Below are 16170 nucleotides of genomic sequence, written 5' to 3'. Positions count from 1 at the left end.
ACTTTTCTCATATATCAAATGAAACTATGAATAAACCAGTGCATCCGTGTTATTTAGTGACTGCAGTTAGTGTGAAACGGATTCAGATCCGTGTGACCTGTTGGACAAATAACACCAACACAGCGGCTCAATAGCAGCTCAGTAGTCTATACTTCTATACTCACTGGGATTTCCTGGTTTAATACAAACCCGCTCATCCATGCATAATCAAGGGCTGTGTTCGAAACCGCATACTTCTCCTACTACTCCTACTAATTTTAACTTTTTTAAGTTCCCGGATGCATACCAGATTCTCCGAAATGTTGGGTATGCATCATGAGGTTACTACTCATACTCAAACTACCCAAGATGCAACGTAACGTGACGTCGCCGATCGTCATTTCCTGTCAAAACGGCAGTTTCAAGCTAGCTACAACGAGGGTAGGTTCACTTCCTGTTTTCAAAACAAAAGCACCAATTGTACCGTAATGGCTTTCCCTATGATAAAAGGCAACGGGTATTTTATTGTGAAAATAACAGGAAGTGCGTTGCTCACTGCGGCTAGCTTTAGTAGCACCGAATTCGTGGGAACAAAATTGTAAACAGCCGGTATTTTGTCAGGTTTTCAACACGTTGGGGATATAAACGACTACTTTTGGAATTTCCCCTCGGGGATTAATAAAGTATAATTGATTGATTGATTGATTACTTTCTCACATGAAAATGTTTCAAATGTTGCTAAAGTTTACAGAGTTTAGAGCTTAAGGGAAATCAGCTTCAGGCCGGCTGATTTCGGCAGGAGTGAAATGCATTGTGGGTAAACGCTCTGCATACTGTCTGATCGATGAGCATGTAGTATGCAGTATGTAGTATGTAGTATGCAGTATGTAGTATGCAGTATGTAGTATGTAGTATGTAGTATGCAGTATGCAGTATGTAGTATGCAGTATGTAGTATGTAGTATGCAGTATGTAGTATGCAGTATGCAGTATGTAGTATGTAGTATGCAGTATGCAGTATGTAGTATGCAGTATGTAGTATGCAGTATGCAGTATGTAGTATGTAGTATGCAGTATGTAGTACGTAGTATGTAGTATGCAGTATGTAGTATGCGGTTTCGAACACAGCCAAGGACTTTATTTTTGTGATTATCGGGGTCTATAAGAGTGTGCAAAGTTGGTTTAACTGCAGGTAACCGTCTCTGGTGAAGTGAACCAACAGGAATGCTCATGCTAACACACCCTGATGCATTCTTTGTTTCGTTGGGTCTGTTCACGGCCTTGTGTCGGCCTGACTTCCAGGCTGTTTGTCCTCCTTTGTTTACGGTTATTCAGACAGGCGTATGTAGCATAAACAGCGTCCACGCCCAATTATTTTCCTCCCATTTACATAAATGTGGATGTTTCAAACTCACGCTGGATTTTTCTTTCCTTCAGACACAAGATTTGAGTGTGTGCACGCGGGCCCTGAACATGAGTCACTTCCTTCCCCACATGCTGCTATGAATCACTCCTTCCTCCAGGGAATACGAGCTGTCTCCACCCCCTCCCTTTCCACCCTCCTCCATGCCCTTCCCCCATGCGTTCTCATGCAAGGCTTGGAAAGTGTCGAGCAGTGTTTGGGAGATGGGGGTTGGGTGGGGGGGATGGAAAACGGAGAGGGTATTTGGATTAATGCTCCAGGGTCTGGGTTTGGGCTCCTCAGCCTCTTGGGGGGGGGACACAGTGGGAAAGCTGTGCACAATCCTCACTTTTTTTATCCTAATATTAAAACATTTACATTTATTTTTTGTCTGTCTGTAAGCTGATAATGTTAATTTCTAATCATTCAAACCTTTTGTTCTTTTATCTACGATAATCAAATCAATATTAGAAACATTTTAAGCACAAAAAAGCAGTTTGTTTGTTTATTGCATTTTTTTTGCTTAGATATGTTTTTACATTTGATGTTTTTGAAAATAGAAAACAAGATTTTCTGAAATAGCTTAACAAATTATGCACAAACAACCTTTTTATTATCAAATCAAATTTATTTATATAGCACATTTCATGTCCAAAACAGTTCAAAGTGCTTCACATAAAATAAAAGCATTGCAGCAGGGAGTGGAAGAAGCATTACAAATACATAAAAGAATATAAAGAGAAACAAATAAAATAATTTAAATGAATTTAAAAACAAGCAACAGTCCAGATAAGTTCAAAGATATCGTGCAGATTTCATGCATAGACACATGAGAACAGAAATGTTTTTAACCTGGATTTAAAAATGTCTCCATTTGGTGAAAGTTTAATCTCCACTGGCAGTTTGTTCCACTTGTTTGCAGCAGAACAGCTAAATGCTGCTTCTCCATGTTTAGTCTGGACTCTGGACTGGACTAAAATGATAGTTTTAGAAGATACAAAACCAAGTTCAACATATTGGGGTCTTTATAGGGTAACTAAGACAGTCCAGAGTCTGTTCAACCCGGGCCCGTTAGCCTTTATTCTGCCTGTGTTTGGACTGGTCATTGCACCTTTAACGTGGTTAAAGAGGTGTTATAAACAATCCAGACGCCATCAGACCTCCAGTTTGCTATCTGATAGCACGCATACGTGTTTATAACAGCTGCTGAAAAGAAAAAATCTGTGTGTGAAAGGGAGAAAATAGTTTCTGTAGGTTAAAGCTTCTGAACCACTTCTCAGGAAGGGAAACCAGACGGTTCGACTTGGCTAAAACTGGGATGATGAATCCAGTTTTGAGAGTTGGGGCTTTAATTAAAGGACGAGCTGGACTGGAGAAATAATTCTGAATGTGACAGTGGGGAATTTTCAAGTTTAGGTGTTTTAATTACACAAATTATCCTTTAATATTCAACTATATCTCTGTGGAAAAAGTATGTGAACCCGTATGATCCGCGGTTAATGTGATGGAGAAATTAGTCAAGTGTTTTCAGTCAATTTAATGACAAGGTTTAAAGATAAGGTGTGTGTAGGTGTCCTGATAAGAGCAGGAATCTATCAAACTCTGATTAGAATAGTAATAGAATAGAAAAATACTTTATTTTTCCCCCAATGGGGGAAATTCAAATTAGTCAAGTAGCTCAAAAAAATTATAAATATTTACAATTACAATAATAATACGATACAATTACATATACATTTATATGATACAATTATAAATACAGCCCTAAAAATGTATTATGAATATTAACTAGGGCTGGGCGAGTTAACTCGTTATCGCGTTAACTCGTTGATTATTAAACGCCGATAAATATTTTATCGCGCATTAATGCAGGTTTTATTGTTTATTTTAATATTATAAAAGTCTGTCACTGACAGGCTTTTATTTTGTAAAAGTCTGCTGCTGTCTGCTGTGCAACAGGAAAAGAAAGTAATCGGCGGATCCACCAAACATGGAGAAGGGTACGGAACTTTTACTCGGCCATTTTCATTTTAAAGTTCTTCCAGACGGCGGAGTCGACAGAACCAAAGTCATCTGTAAACACTGCCAAGTTGAATTGTCTTCTCAGCGTAGTAGTTCCAGTCTAAAATATCACTTAAAGGCAAAACACACAACTGATAGCAGCAAGTCATTCAAGGAAACAGACAGTGGAGCGAGGCTTCTACATAAAAACTACAGAAAGATGCTGATGTTAAAAGTGTGTTTGCACAACAAACGTTATGGCACTTTCATTCATATGGCAGCACATTTAAAATAAAACTAAATGCTAAAAGCTATACACTACTTTTGGATTCATTTTTGGATTCTGCGTACAAATGCGATTAAATAGTGATTAATCAGGGAAATCATGTGATTAATTAGATTAAACATTTTAATCGTTGCCCAGCCCTAATATGAACAGAAGACCGTCGGTGTTAAACGGTGACAGTTCGGCTTTAACCAACCCAAAGAGTTTCGGTTAAAGACCGAAGCCCACAGGAGTCGTTGAGAATGTGTGTGACAGAAAGAAGTCGCAAAGGAGAGAAGCGTCTATCTCATTAATTATTACTGATGTTCAATAGTTTCATCACAATGCTGATCGTCAGCTGCAAAGAGAGAAGCTCTTCTCTCAAAAAGGAGCTGCAGGTGTGCAGTTTGCTGAAGGTCCTGCGAGAAGCCGAAGGATTTCATAGGAAAATGGGATCAAAAAAAGAACCAAGTGGTTGATTTGAGAGGTTTCATGTTCGGAGAAAGACAAACACTTAGTTGCAGAAGAAGAGCAGAGCTGTCATGATGGAGCAGTTCACTTTAAAGGGACAGTTCGCCTCTTCTGACATGAAGCTGTATGACATCCCATATCAGCAACATCATTTCTGAACATCTTCTTACCCCCTGCTGCGTCCTGTGAGCAGAGTTCCAGCCTCGTTTTGGTGCTGATGAAGGTAGTCCGGCTAGTTGGCTGGGGTTTAAAAAATAAAGCGTTTTGCTTGCTGCATGATGTTGCTGATATGGGATGTCATACAGCTTCATGTCAAAAGAGGCGAACTGTCCCTTTAACATTGTAACAGCAGCTCTGAAGGAAGATGCCGGCACATTTGTCCATGAACTAAATCTTAAGAGACGATGACCCCAAGAACACAAGTTGTTCTACCAAAGAATGCTGGAAAAAGAGTGGAGCTGCTCATTTCAGATGAGCTAAAGTCTAACCGTTGGAAAAGTTGTGCAACAAGCAGTTTGGAAGCAGTTTGGAAGCAGTTTGGAAGCAGTTTGGAAGCATCCCTGAGGTGAAACATTTCTGCAGGTGAACAAGTTGGGGACACGCCAGCTATCGCCTCTAAAACATCCTGCGAAGGAATAAAAAAACGAGTAGAATGTTCCCTCCAGATGTTAAAATAATGTGACAAAATGTTTCGTCTTAAATTACAAATGAATACAGAAGGTGAGGATTCTGTTCCATGGAGGGAAACTTGTGTTTTATGAATGAATCCTTCATTAACTTCAGTTAAAAATCCAGATTCATTTCCAAGTTAATCAGTAATTGGGATGTTTGGTGTCAGCTTTATGTTTTTTGCAGTCTGCCTTCCAGATGTGCTGTCTACTTTCTCCTCTCTCACTCTGCCACTCTTTGTGTGTCCTGCAGATGAAGACGGGTCCGTTTGCCGAGCACTCCAACCAGCTCTGGAACATCAGCGCCGTTCCCTCCTGGTCCAAAGTCAACCAGGGTCTGATCAAAATGTACAAGGCAGAGGTACGCCGGCTGCCCCCCTCCCCCTCTTCCCAAAATTTCAATCAGAATGAAAAGAACAAAGTTAAATATCCACATAGAGTAATTTGAGGGAATGTGTTTATATTGTGGGGTGATACTACTAACTTTATTTGTTAAAGTCTGCAGACACAACTCAGTGGTGATCAGTGGTCTTTAAAGCAGGCAGTGACATGAACAGCTAAGGCACATTTCTACTACGTCTTTGCACTTCCTTGATCTGGGAGCTAAAGTAAGATGAGGGTTGATCTACTACTGTAGACAACAAAGTATATGCTATATTCTACATGAATTTTTATGTTGTAGAGTAGTGAAATTATTTTATCAATGGAGAAATTGAGCAGCCTTGCTTTGTTGTCTACAGTAGTAGATCAACCCTCATCTTACTTTGAAGCTCCCAGATCAAGGAAGTGACGTCGACGCAGCTTCAGCAGCAGAAAAGCTATCAGGCTTGTGTTGATGATAATAATAAACTCCTGGACTATGTACAAACTTCCAAATGCATCGTTTTGTGAGTACAGACCATATTTGTACTACTGTAGAAGTTTGGTGTCATGGCATGTGATTTTAGTGTGGTCATTTTGGAGATACTGCCAGGGTCCGTTAGCGCTTGTACTAAGCTATTCGGGATAACTCAGTAACTCAGCTGATGTTCAGCCAATATCGGAAAAACTGCGGGTGGGCTACTTGGCTGGATGTCACGGTTCAAATGACCCCAGGGTGAATCTACTCCGAAACACTTTCTAAGGCTGCATCGAACGGTAACGTTGTGTCTGCTGTCATGTTGGATTAACGCTCTACAAGCTTCGGTGTAGCGCATAGACGTCGTCATCGTCTTGCTGCCCCCCCCCGTTCTGTGATTGGTTCCCAAACTCAGGCAAAAATAAGGGCGGTGGTTTCCAGGCTGACTTTGCAGTGAGAATGAAATCGAGCGCAAAGCAGCATGGGAATTCCCAGGCTAGAGGCTCCGAAGAGTTTAGCTTTATTTCAGTCTGACTTACATATTTACATCATAATAATTTTTTTTTCTTTTCTCGTGTCAGTTAAATGTCCGACTCGTTAACCTACAGCATACATTCCCACCTTTTTGATACCTGGTCATGCGGCTTCTCTACATCAGTTTCCATCTGCAGCTCAGGGAACCTTTTAACATGTTAAGAAAGAACATTTAAGTGTTGTTAGTGGGATGTAAAAAGGCTCTGACCAGAAAATAGCTTAAGAAAGAAAAAACAACGATAAATGAGTGGATTGATGTCATATATAATACTTTGTATATATGTTATGGAGAGTATTACATTGAAATTAATACAGATCGAGCTCAAACCCTCTATTAAGATTTTATTTTAAAAAAAATGTCCCTATTTTTGAGCAGCATCCTTATATTTCTGTGTATCAGAATCAGAATTACTTTATTAATCCCTTGCGGGAAATTCCTTTTCTGCAGTACACTCGTTTACAGAAAAAATATTAAGTCAGTAAATACAATAGAGCAAAATAAATATAATACAATAAGACAAAATAAGATAAAGTAAAGAAAAAAAAGAAAAAAGAAAAATTACAACCCCATACAGTAAAATAAAATTACACCCCTCCCATATAAACAGTGAAAAAATAAGATATAAGAATAAGATAAGGAAAATCTCAGTATATACAATAAACAGTATTTACAATGCTGCTCAGTACCTAATAATGTGTTTATGTTGATTCTGCCATTTTACTTTGTGCACAATCCTCCCTTCGTCATGTCATGTTATGTTTTTGTGCCCAACTGGCACATATGTGTATGTTACCAAGTAAAAACGACTAAAAAGTAAATAAAAAAAAAAAAAAGAAAGAACATTTAGGTCAGAGAACATGTAAATCTCTTCAAAAGCTTCCCACTTCTCTCACTATATATATAATTTTTCTTTGAAATGTGTTTATCTGAATAAAGTCCAGTCAGAAACCCGTTCAGGCACTACATGACCAAGAAACTAAAATGAAAAAAAACGTGTTTTCTTGACTGAAATTCTCGTTCTGCGGCTCGGGGGAACTGTGTCCTCTTGTTTCTCACAACTTTTAAGAAATCAGGTAGCTGTGAGCAGGCTCCTCGGGAGGAAAACACCCAGACGGACCGGTTCTTTGGCAGGAAAGGGTTAAGCAGGAACAGAGCGAATGGAATTGTGTGTGTGGGCGGGTGGGGGTGGGGTTGGAGGGATGTCTAAACCCGTTCTCCCCGCCTGCATGCCCACATCCTGTGTTTTTCAGAGCAGCCTGCGAGTCTTCCCAAAGAGCTGAGGGGCCAAGCTGTCTGCCTCTCCCTCCCCCCATCCCCTTCATTAAATCCTCCCCTCCCTCTGTCCCGACCTTCCTCCGAGCCTGGAGCAACCATCAGCAGACTTGCATTCCTCTCTCCCTTTTCCTGGCCCCACACAGGGTTTCGAGCCGAGCTGCAGTCGAGCACAATCCTCCATTTTCACTCTGAAATGAGTCAAATTGGGGCCGAGCTGCGAATGTGGAAACTATCTTTGAGGGATGATGTTTCACAGAAAGAATTGTCCATAACTGGAGTAAAGCATGAGTCAAGTGGAGTTTATTCTCTTCTTTTCTCTAATTTGGCCTAATTCTACTGCTTCCCCACACGTCCACTGACTGATTTTTACTTGTATTGTTGTCAAATACGAGTAAAGTTTCAGTGAAATAATGTGGAATATGAAAGCTGGGGTAAAACCCCTAAAAAAGGCCGAATCCAAACCTGCGTCGGCCTCGTTGCTTTTACACTTTCCTCCTCAGCTAAAAGAATAAATCTTTATTTTTTTAATAGTAAAGCTGATTTCAGTGGCACATTGATACCCATTTTAATCCTTTTCAAACATACGCTCATTATAATTTATTATTTAAGTCACAATACATGCAGAACCAAATGTTTTTATCTGCTGTTGCCGAGCAGCCAGAGTATCTTGAGCTCTTTTAAAGCTTTGAAAAGGTCTTTCAAAGCTTTTTTTCTTTGGACTTTTGCTGCTTCTTTACTTGTTTGACAGACCTGAGAGACGCAGGACTGTCTGCCACCTCAGCTGATCCACCCAAGGTTTGGCAAAGAGCTCTGAGGGAAAGACCGCGTTGATTCAAAGGACGTTATGTCTGTCAGACTGCGTTCTGCTCGGCATGTTTCATAGATGGCGCTACAAAAACCAAATGGAAACAAATATTAAGAGATGCAGTTTAAAGCTTTGCTAAGTTGTCTGGTATGTGCAGAGATAACATCGGTCCATCTCTTGAGTTAGTCAGGGAAACCTGGACTGATGATGAGTGGAAAGCAGCCAATGTCTTAAGAAAACTGTGAAAGATATTAAGTTAAAGACCACTTTAAAGCTTTAAAGACAAAGTACCTGAAAAGCTAAGATTATAAAGGATTCCTAATTCACTGCACAGATGTTGTCTTTAAGCTACTTTAATGATGATTTATTTTATTAGGTCTGTATGGATTTATATAGTTAATGAAGAAGAATAAAAACTTGAAAGCTTTTGGAAAGTCAAAATTTAGCAAAGAGAGGTGTGGTTGAAATCTTATTGGTTGTGGTGTTGTTGCTTGGTAACAGCTTAGATGATCATGTGACTCACCATGTTAACGGGTCACGACTGGTGAACATCCAGGATTACATCTGTTGTTAACGAGCACCGAAATCCCTTTCCTGCTACCTCCTTTCCTGCTACCTCCTTTACTGCTACTCCTCCTTTACTGCTACCCCCTCCTTTACTACTACCTCCTTCACTGTTACCTCCTTCTCTGCTACCTCCTTTACTGCTACCTCCTCCTTTACTGCTACCACCTCCTTTACTGCTACCTCCTCCTTTACTGCTACCTCCTCCTTTACTGCTACCTCCTTTACTGCTACCTCCTCCTTTACTGCTGCTACTTCCTTTACTGCTACCTCCTCCTTTACGTCTACCTCCTTTAATGCTATCCCTCCTTTACTACTACCTCCTTTACTGCTACCTCCTTTACTGCTACCTCCTCCTTTACTGCTACCTCCTCCTTTACTACTACCTCCTTTACTGCTACCTCCTTTACTGCTACCCCCTCCTTTACTACTACCTCCTTTACTGCTACCTCCTTTACTGCTACCTCCTTTACTACTACCTCCTCCTTTACTGCTGCTACTTCCTTTACTGCTACCTCCTCCTTTACTTCTTCCTCCTTTACTTCTACCTCCTTTACTGCTACCTCCTCCTTTACTGCTGCTACTTCCTTTACTGCTACCTCCTCCTTTACTGCTACCTCCTTTCCTGCTACTTCCTTTACTGCTACCTCCTCCTTTACTGCTATCCCTCCTTTACTGCTACTTCCTTTACTGCTACCTCCTCCTTTACTGCTACCTCCTTTCCTGCTACTTCCTTTCCTGCTACCTCCTTTACTGCTACCTCCTCCTTTACTACTACCTCCTTTACTGTTACCTCCTTCTCTGCTACCTCCTTTCCTGCTACTTCCTTTACTGCTACCTCCTCCTTTACTGCTACCTCCTTTCCTGCTACTTCCTTTACTGCTACCTCCTCCTTTACTGCTACCTCCTTTCCTGCTACTTCCTTTCCTGCTACCTCCTTTACTGCTACCCCCTCCTTTACTACTACCTCCTTTACTGTTACCTCCTTCTCTGCTACCTCCTTTACTGCTACCTCCTTTACTGCTACCCCCTCCTTTACTACTACCTCCTTTACTGCTACCTCCTTCTCTGCTACCTCCTTTACTGCTACCTCCTCCTTTACTGCTGCTACTTCCTTTACTGCTACCCCCTCCTTTACTTCTAGCTCCTTTACTGCTACCTCCTCCTTTACTGCTGCTACTTCCTTTACTGCTACCTCCTCCTTACTGCTACCTCCTTTACTACCTCCTCCTTTTTTAGGGTTGCCCCTTGTATCCGATCCTGTTTTTGATTTTTGGTGTCTGGTTTGAGAACCTCAGGGTCAGTAGTCTGCTTTTTGCAGATGATGTGGTTATGTTGGCTTCTTCAGGCCATGACTTTCAGCGTGCTTTGCAGCTGAGTGTGGTGATGGGCACAGGCAGAGGAATTTAAAGGGACAGTTCGCCTCTTTTGACATGAAGCTGTATGACATCCCGTATCAGCAGCATCATTTCTGAACATCTTCTTACCCCCTGCTGTGTCCTGTGAGCCGAGTTCCAGCCTCGTTTTGGTGTTGATGAAGGTAGTCCGGCTAGTTGGCTGGGGTTTAAAAAGTAAAGCGTTTTGCTTCTCAGAACATTATGCGTTCAACAGAGTAATACATTTGCATCACAAAATCGTTCTCCAGGAAAAAGTCAGACCTCACAATCGCTTGGCCCTATTTTCTCTCCCTTTGTATCACTGCATAGAGAAAACGTGGATAAGTGGAATGAATGGATGGATGCATCATCTTTGTGTGTTCTGAGAAGCTCAATTTTGTATGATTTTGGTTGGAGTAAATGCATTAATTTACCTGTTCTGTACTCAGGTGGAAGATGCTGATGTTTTTATAATGAATGTGAACCACCTTTAAATTTTCGTCTGAATGGGATCAAATCTATTTGCTCAGTTTGAATCGTTTTGGCACAGTGAAGCTCTATTGTTTAGAAGAGTAAGATTAACTAATAATTAACTAATAATTCAGAAAAAAAAGAAGAATTTAGCCCTAAACTTTAGCCACATGGTGTACAAACATTAAAATGAATGAGCAGCACAGACGGATACAGATGCGGGTTAACTAACTGCCATAAGGTTTCAGCAGTGATAATTACATCTAAATTATACAATCATTTCTAAGAATGTTTTTTTTTTTTTTTTTTATAGTTCTTTGATAATAATTGATCTGCATCCAGTGACCCTCTGGATGGTGTATCTGCTAAGACAAAGGGTCTCTGAGGCGTGTTTCCACCCCAGTTCTGCCCAGATGATCGTGACTGATAGTGTCACTGCACAGACAGGCTGAGCACAGGAGTTTGGTTGGACTGTGTTCTCCAGCCTCCCAGCCCCCACTGCAGCCCACCCAAGACCCCCACCATTACCCCCCCAAAAAACTGGGTCTGTTTTCAGAGCACACAAAGAGCCTCCTTCTGGGCTCGTCTGCAGCCATTTTGAACACGGTCAAAGTAAAAGTGGAAACAGTTGCACCCGCTTCAGGTCCACCAAAATCACTTTTATCCATCCACCAATGAAGAGGCCTTTTATAGAATCCTCCATTCTTACAACAAACATCAAACAAAAACAACTGATCTTTGTTTTATCTTCTCCATTTGTGGGTTTAAAACCAGCCGGAGGAATTCATGGCTCTGCCTTAAGGGGTTACAGTCGACTTAACCTGACATGTACTGAATGCATTCTTAAAAATCTTATGAGCCTCAGAGACTTTATTCAGCCGTGACCAGTCAGCTTGGGAGTTTTTCTACCCGTCTGTAGTAACCGGTACCTTCACAGCTAAACTAACTGCCATCAAAGCTGTAAATATGTTGATGTTTGATTTTTCAGGCCATTACTTACCAGAGGTGGGTAGAGCAGCCAAAAATTGTACTCAAGTAAAAGTACTGTTACTTCAGAATAATATGACTCAAGTAAAAGTAAAAAGTAGTCATCCAAGTAATACTTGAGTAAGAGGTGAAAAAACTACTCAAGTACTGAGTAACTGTTGAGTAACGTCTGATTTATTTGTTAACACAAGCATTCAATCAGACAGACACAAATACTAAATAATCATCTTTAGGCAAATTAGAGTTCATCCAATTGATAAAATAAATTAAAATGAATGAATTAATTACAAAATAAGCTTAAATTAAAATAATCCAGGTAAATTCAAGAACTTCAATAAAAAATAAAAGAGACTTAGGAAATGTTTAAAACATATGTAACCTAAAAAACAAACATTCACCTATCCATGGGGGGGAAAAACGAGTTTAGGAAACTTAGCGCTACATGTTTCCTCAAGTTAGATGTTGAGTTTCTGCTGAAATGTGCGTTTGTTTTGGTTGCCACAGAAGACACATAATGTAGCTGCTGTTTCTCACTCTTTGTAAGGTAAACATGCTTTCAGTATGAGGCCTCGTCTGCGTCTTCATTTCCCACCGTTGGTTCTGACATTTTTCATCTGTTTCTTTCTTTGTTTGCTACGACTGCTAATGCTAAAGCTAACCCGTCCCGCCGCTGAGATCGAGTAAGGTCACGTGACCAGACTGCACGGCTGCGTCTGATTGGTGGAACACAGTCAGGTGGTAGAGCCTTTGGCGGAAGTCTCTCTCTCTGTCAGAATAAAACATTAAAATGAGGCGTACGCGGGGGGATAAAAATAATGAGGCGTAGAATACCAAAGAGGTAAGAAGAAAAGTAACCAGCTCATTGTAGCCTAATGTAGCGGAGTAAGAGGACAGTTTCTGCTGCACACATCTACTCAAGGAAAAGGAAAAAGTATAGAGATTTAAAACTACTCCTAGAAGTATAATCAATTCAAAAACTTACAAAAGTAAATGTAACTCGTTACTACTAATATTTATCTGTTATAAAAGAATTAAACCAATTTAGGTATTGCACAAGCCATCGTCACCCTGTATAATTAAGGACTGGAAACGGTTACCATGGTAAAATGATGCAGACTGAATACATATAATCCAAGTAAAAGTAGTAATTATGTTGTTTCCAGTTGGGTTGGGAGAAAATTTGACTACAAATTTAACAAAATGTCTTTCAAGAGGGGTTTAGATCCTCCTCCTTTACTTTTACCGTTTTCTCTGCAGTCTCTGTCTGCCTGTAACGTCTGAAACCTACGCAGAGAGCAGTCAGTTGTTCCTGCAGCCATGTTATTCCTGCTGGTTCTTCTAGTTTACCTCACATTTCCCGAGAAGAAAAAGGGAAGAAGTGGTTTAAACTTCCTCCTTTTTTCTCTTCGTTTTGTTCCTGCTCTGCATCCCAGACATCTTCTCCTGTTAGGCTCATTTGGATTTTGCATCTTTTCCAGTCATTACTTGGGGTTAGGAAACCCAGTCTGAGTCGGGATGGTTGCATGTCGTAAGAGATGTTTAAATAAAAATGCCAGAATTACTAGCAGAAAGCATCCCAGTAGCACATCAAGACTCATGTAGGAAAATGCCCCTAAAAAATGCCCTATTGGAGAAGCAAGATGTCCAAAAAAAGAAATGGTAAAATATATGAAATGTATGCTTTTACTGTTTTAACAATGAAACAGTAAAATGATGAATTAAGATTAAACTTTGAGCGGAGCTCAGAAGACAGATGCAGCTTTTCGTGCACTGGTAATTATCTTGTTTCCAGCTGGGTTGGGTTGAAAATTCAGCCATAAAATATGACATTTGTCATAATTACATATATTTTAAGATGGGTTTAGATGTAGCTCAAAGTCCATGTTTGACTTCAGAAGTGTGAAGGATTCCACCTGTGAATGATTGAGTGGAAGAGTATGGTTGATCATCAACTTTGGAAGGTTAAAACCTGCAGAATACATTAAACTTTGTCTTCACCGGGATTTAAATAGAAATGTTCTGTCTTCAACATTCAGTGGAATCGCACAGAAGTAGGGCTGGATTTTTTTTTTTTTTTTTTTGGATAGAGCTGCATTTTGAAAATACACAGGTCAAAAGTCCCAACCCCTTTCTTCAGACTTCCCCCCGAAGCCACGCCTCTAGAGTACATGAACGCGCAATGCTTGTTCACGAGCACGAAGGTGCACGAGCGCTGTTCTGACAGCAAGCATCGACTGGTTTGGCTAACTTTTGCTAACTTTTTCTCATGGCGGATTCACAGGTAAGAAAATACCTTTCAACATCATAATGAACCGTTTAATAATGCTAGGTGCTAGCCAAGCTGGCTCTAGTTTAGCTTCTGGACGCGTAATTCGTTCACGGAGCAGGGTACGCGCACAGGGGGAAGGAGGGGGAGGGAGGAGCAGATTGCAGTTTGATAGACGGCATCAGAATCCAATCATCGTTAACAGTCCGTTCAGTATGATTGGATAGTGTTTTTCCTGGATTGTTTGTTCTAGAGGCCACTAAAACTTTAAATTTTTGTGTCAAAACTTTTAATTAATTGGTTGCAATGGGGGTGTGAAGAGTATTTCAAGCAATATGTAAAAAAAATGCTCCAGAAAAAGATCCCCTACCCTGCCTTTAAGTCGTTTTTTAACGCCGATAAATATTTTATTGTGCATTAACTAATTTCATTATTGTAAAAGTCTGTTGCTCACAGGCTTTTATTTTGTAAAAGTCTGTTGCTCACAGGCTTTTATTTTGTAAAAGTCTGCTGCTGTCTGCTGTGGAACAGGAAAAGAAAGTAATCGGCGGATCCACCAAACATGGAGAAGGGTACGGAACTTTTACTCGGCCATTTTCATTTTAAAGTTCTTCCAGACGGCGGAGTCGACAGAACCAAAGTCATCTGTAAACACTGCCAAGTTGAATTGTCTTCTCAGCGTAGTAGTTCCAGTCTAAAATATCACTTAAAGGCAAAACACACAACTGATAGCAGCAAGTCATTCAAGGAAACAGACAGTGGAGCGAGGCTTCTACATAAAAACTACAGAAAGATGCTGATGTTAAAAGTGTGTTTGCACAACAAATGTTATGGCACTTTCATTCATATGGCAGCACATTTAAAATAAAGCTAAATGCTAAAAGCTATACGCTACTTTTGGATTCATTTTTGGATTCTGCGTACAAATGCGATTAATCGTGATTAATCAGGGAAATCATGTGATTAATTAGATTAAACATTTTAATCGCTGCCCAGCCCTACACAGAAGTGAAGTAAATCCATGTGGAAAAGTTCAACTTTCCATTTTAAATAAGCTCATATTTGTTAGAGAGAGTCAGAGTTATTAGTTAGATAACTGACAAGACAAGACGGTCATCATTTTTGTTTCTTTCACAAAGTATTGTGGGACAGCCTCATATTCTTTCTTCTTCGGTGTATAGATATATAGAAGATTCCACAGTCTGATATCTCTGTTTCACTCAGTTTTAGAGTAAAAAAATGACTTTCTAACCACAATCAGTCTCAGGTCCTCCTCAGCATTTATACCCTGTGAGCATAAACTCTGTGTTTGTGTTCCATTTGCAGTGTTTGGAGAAGTTCCCGGTGATCCAGCATTTCAAATTCGGCAGCCTGCTGTCCATCCAGCCAGCAAAGCCTTGATACGACGCCCGTGGAGGAAATGACCAAAGCCCCCAACCATCTAACCGACAGCGCTCCCTTCCTCCAGCATCCTCACAGTCCAGCGTTAGCAGAAGGTTGTCTGACACCAGCGCTCCCACATGTGCACGCCATGTGGAGGCCCTGAAAGACATCCATAACTTTAGTGTGAAGCATGTTCTGGATGTTATCTGATTCTTGAGCATCTTTGTATTTTTGTGTTATTTATATAACGGCTCGAGTTTAATGAGGTGCTGGTGAGATCCTTCACACAGTAGAGCTGAATAAGAACATCTACTGTGACACTTTCTTCTTCTTTCTTTCCTTTTTTTTGCTATTAATGCCAAATGTTTGAATGAGCTATTTGTTGAGTAACGGCTGTAGAATTTAATGCTTCCATCGCAGCTCATTCAACATGTTTATTCTTTTTTTTTTTCCCAGATTCATCCGCTTGGTTCCTATAGACTCTGTAATTTGAAAAGAACTTAAATAAATTGTTGTGGTTGTGCAGTGATGGTTATTCTTTCTAACAGAAAATTATAGTTTTAGCTCCAGTTTAAAAGGTTTAGCATGTGTTTCCATTAGCGTGTTTTAAAGATCACAAAATGTGCTTTATAATTTAATAAAAGAAAAGTAAAAGCTATTTTTTGGGAGCTTATAACTCGGGTACGGTGCAACAAATTTAGGATTTTCCACTTTAAAAGATGTGGTAAATAAATCGATTTGCTCTTCAGGCCCTTAATGACAGATTTGCCTCACAGGGCTTAATAATCAGCACAGAAAATAACACTTTTGTCTCCGAAACCTGAGCACAAATACACATAAACTGTAAAATGTAAACAAAAAAACTGATTAATTCAATGATTTGAA

At 40.1% G+C, this 16170-nt stretch overlaps 1 protein-coding gene across 1 annotated transcript in view; it reads left to right on the top strand.

Annotated features, from left to right (window-relative positions):
• ptpa (protein phosphatase 2 phosphatase activator) overlaps window positions 1-15810 on the top strand; it is a 30523-nt gene extending 14713 nt beyond the window's left edge. Inside the window, exons 9-10 of the mRNA XM_075455291.1 lie at window positions 5039-5146; window positions 15229-15810. Of these exons, the coding sequence (XP_075311406.1) occupies window positions 5039-5146; window positions 15229-15303 (183 nt within the window). The 3' untranslated portion in view covers window positions 15304-15810. The remainder of the gene's footprint in view (window positions 1-5038; window positions 5147-15228) is intronic.
• Window positions 15811-16170: the final 360 nt, after the last annotated feature.

This window comes from Odontesthes bonariensis, chromosome 22 (genome assembly GCF_027942865.1).
Source record: "Odontesthes bonariensis isolate fOdoBon6 chromosome 22, fOdoBon6.hap1, whole genome shotgun sequence".
NCBI classification, from domain to species: Eukaryota; Metazoa; Chordata; class Actinopteri; order Atheriniformes; family Atherinopsidae; genus Odontesthes; species Odontesthes bonariensis.
Note: the sequence above shows the minus strand (reverse complement) of the source record. Positions and strands in the feature narration are given on the sequence as shown.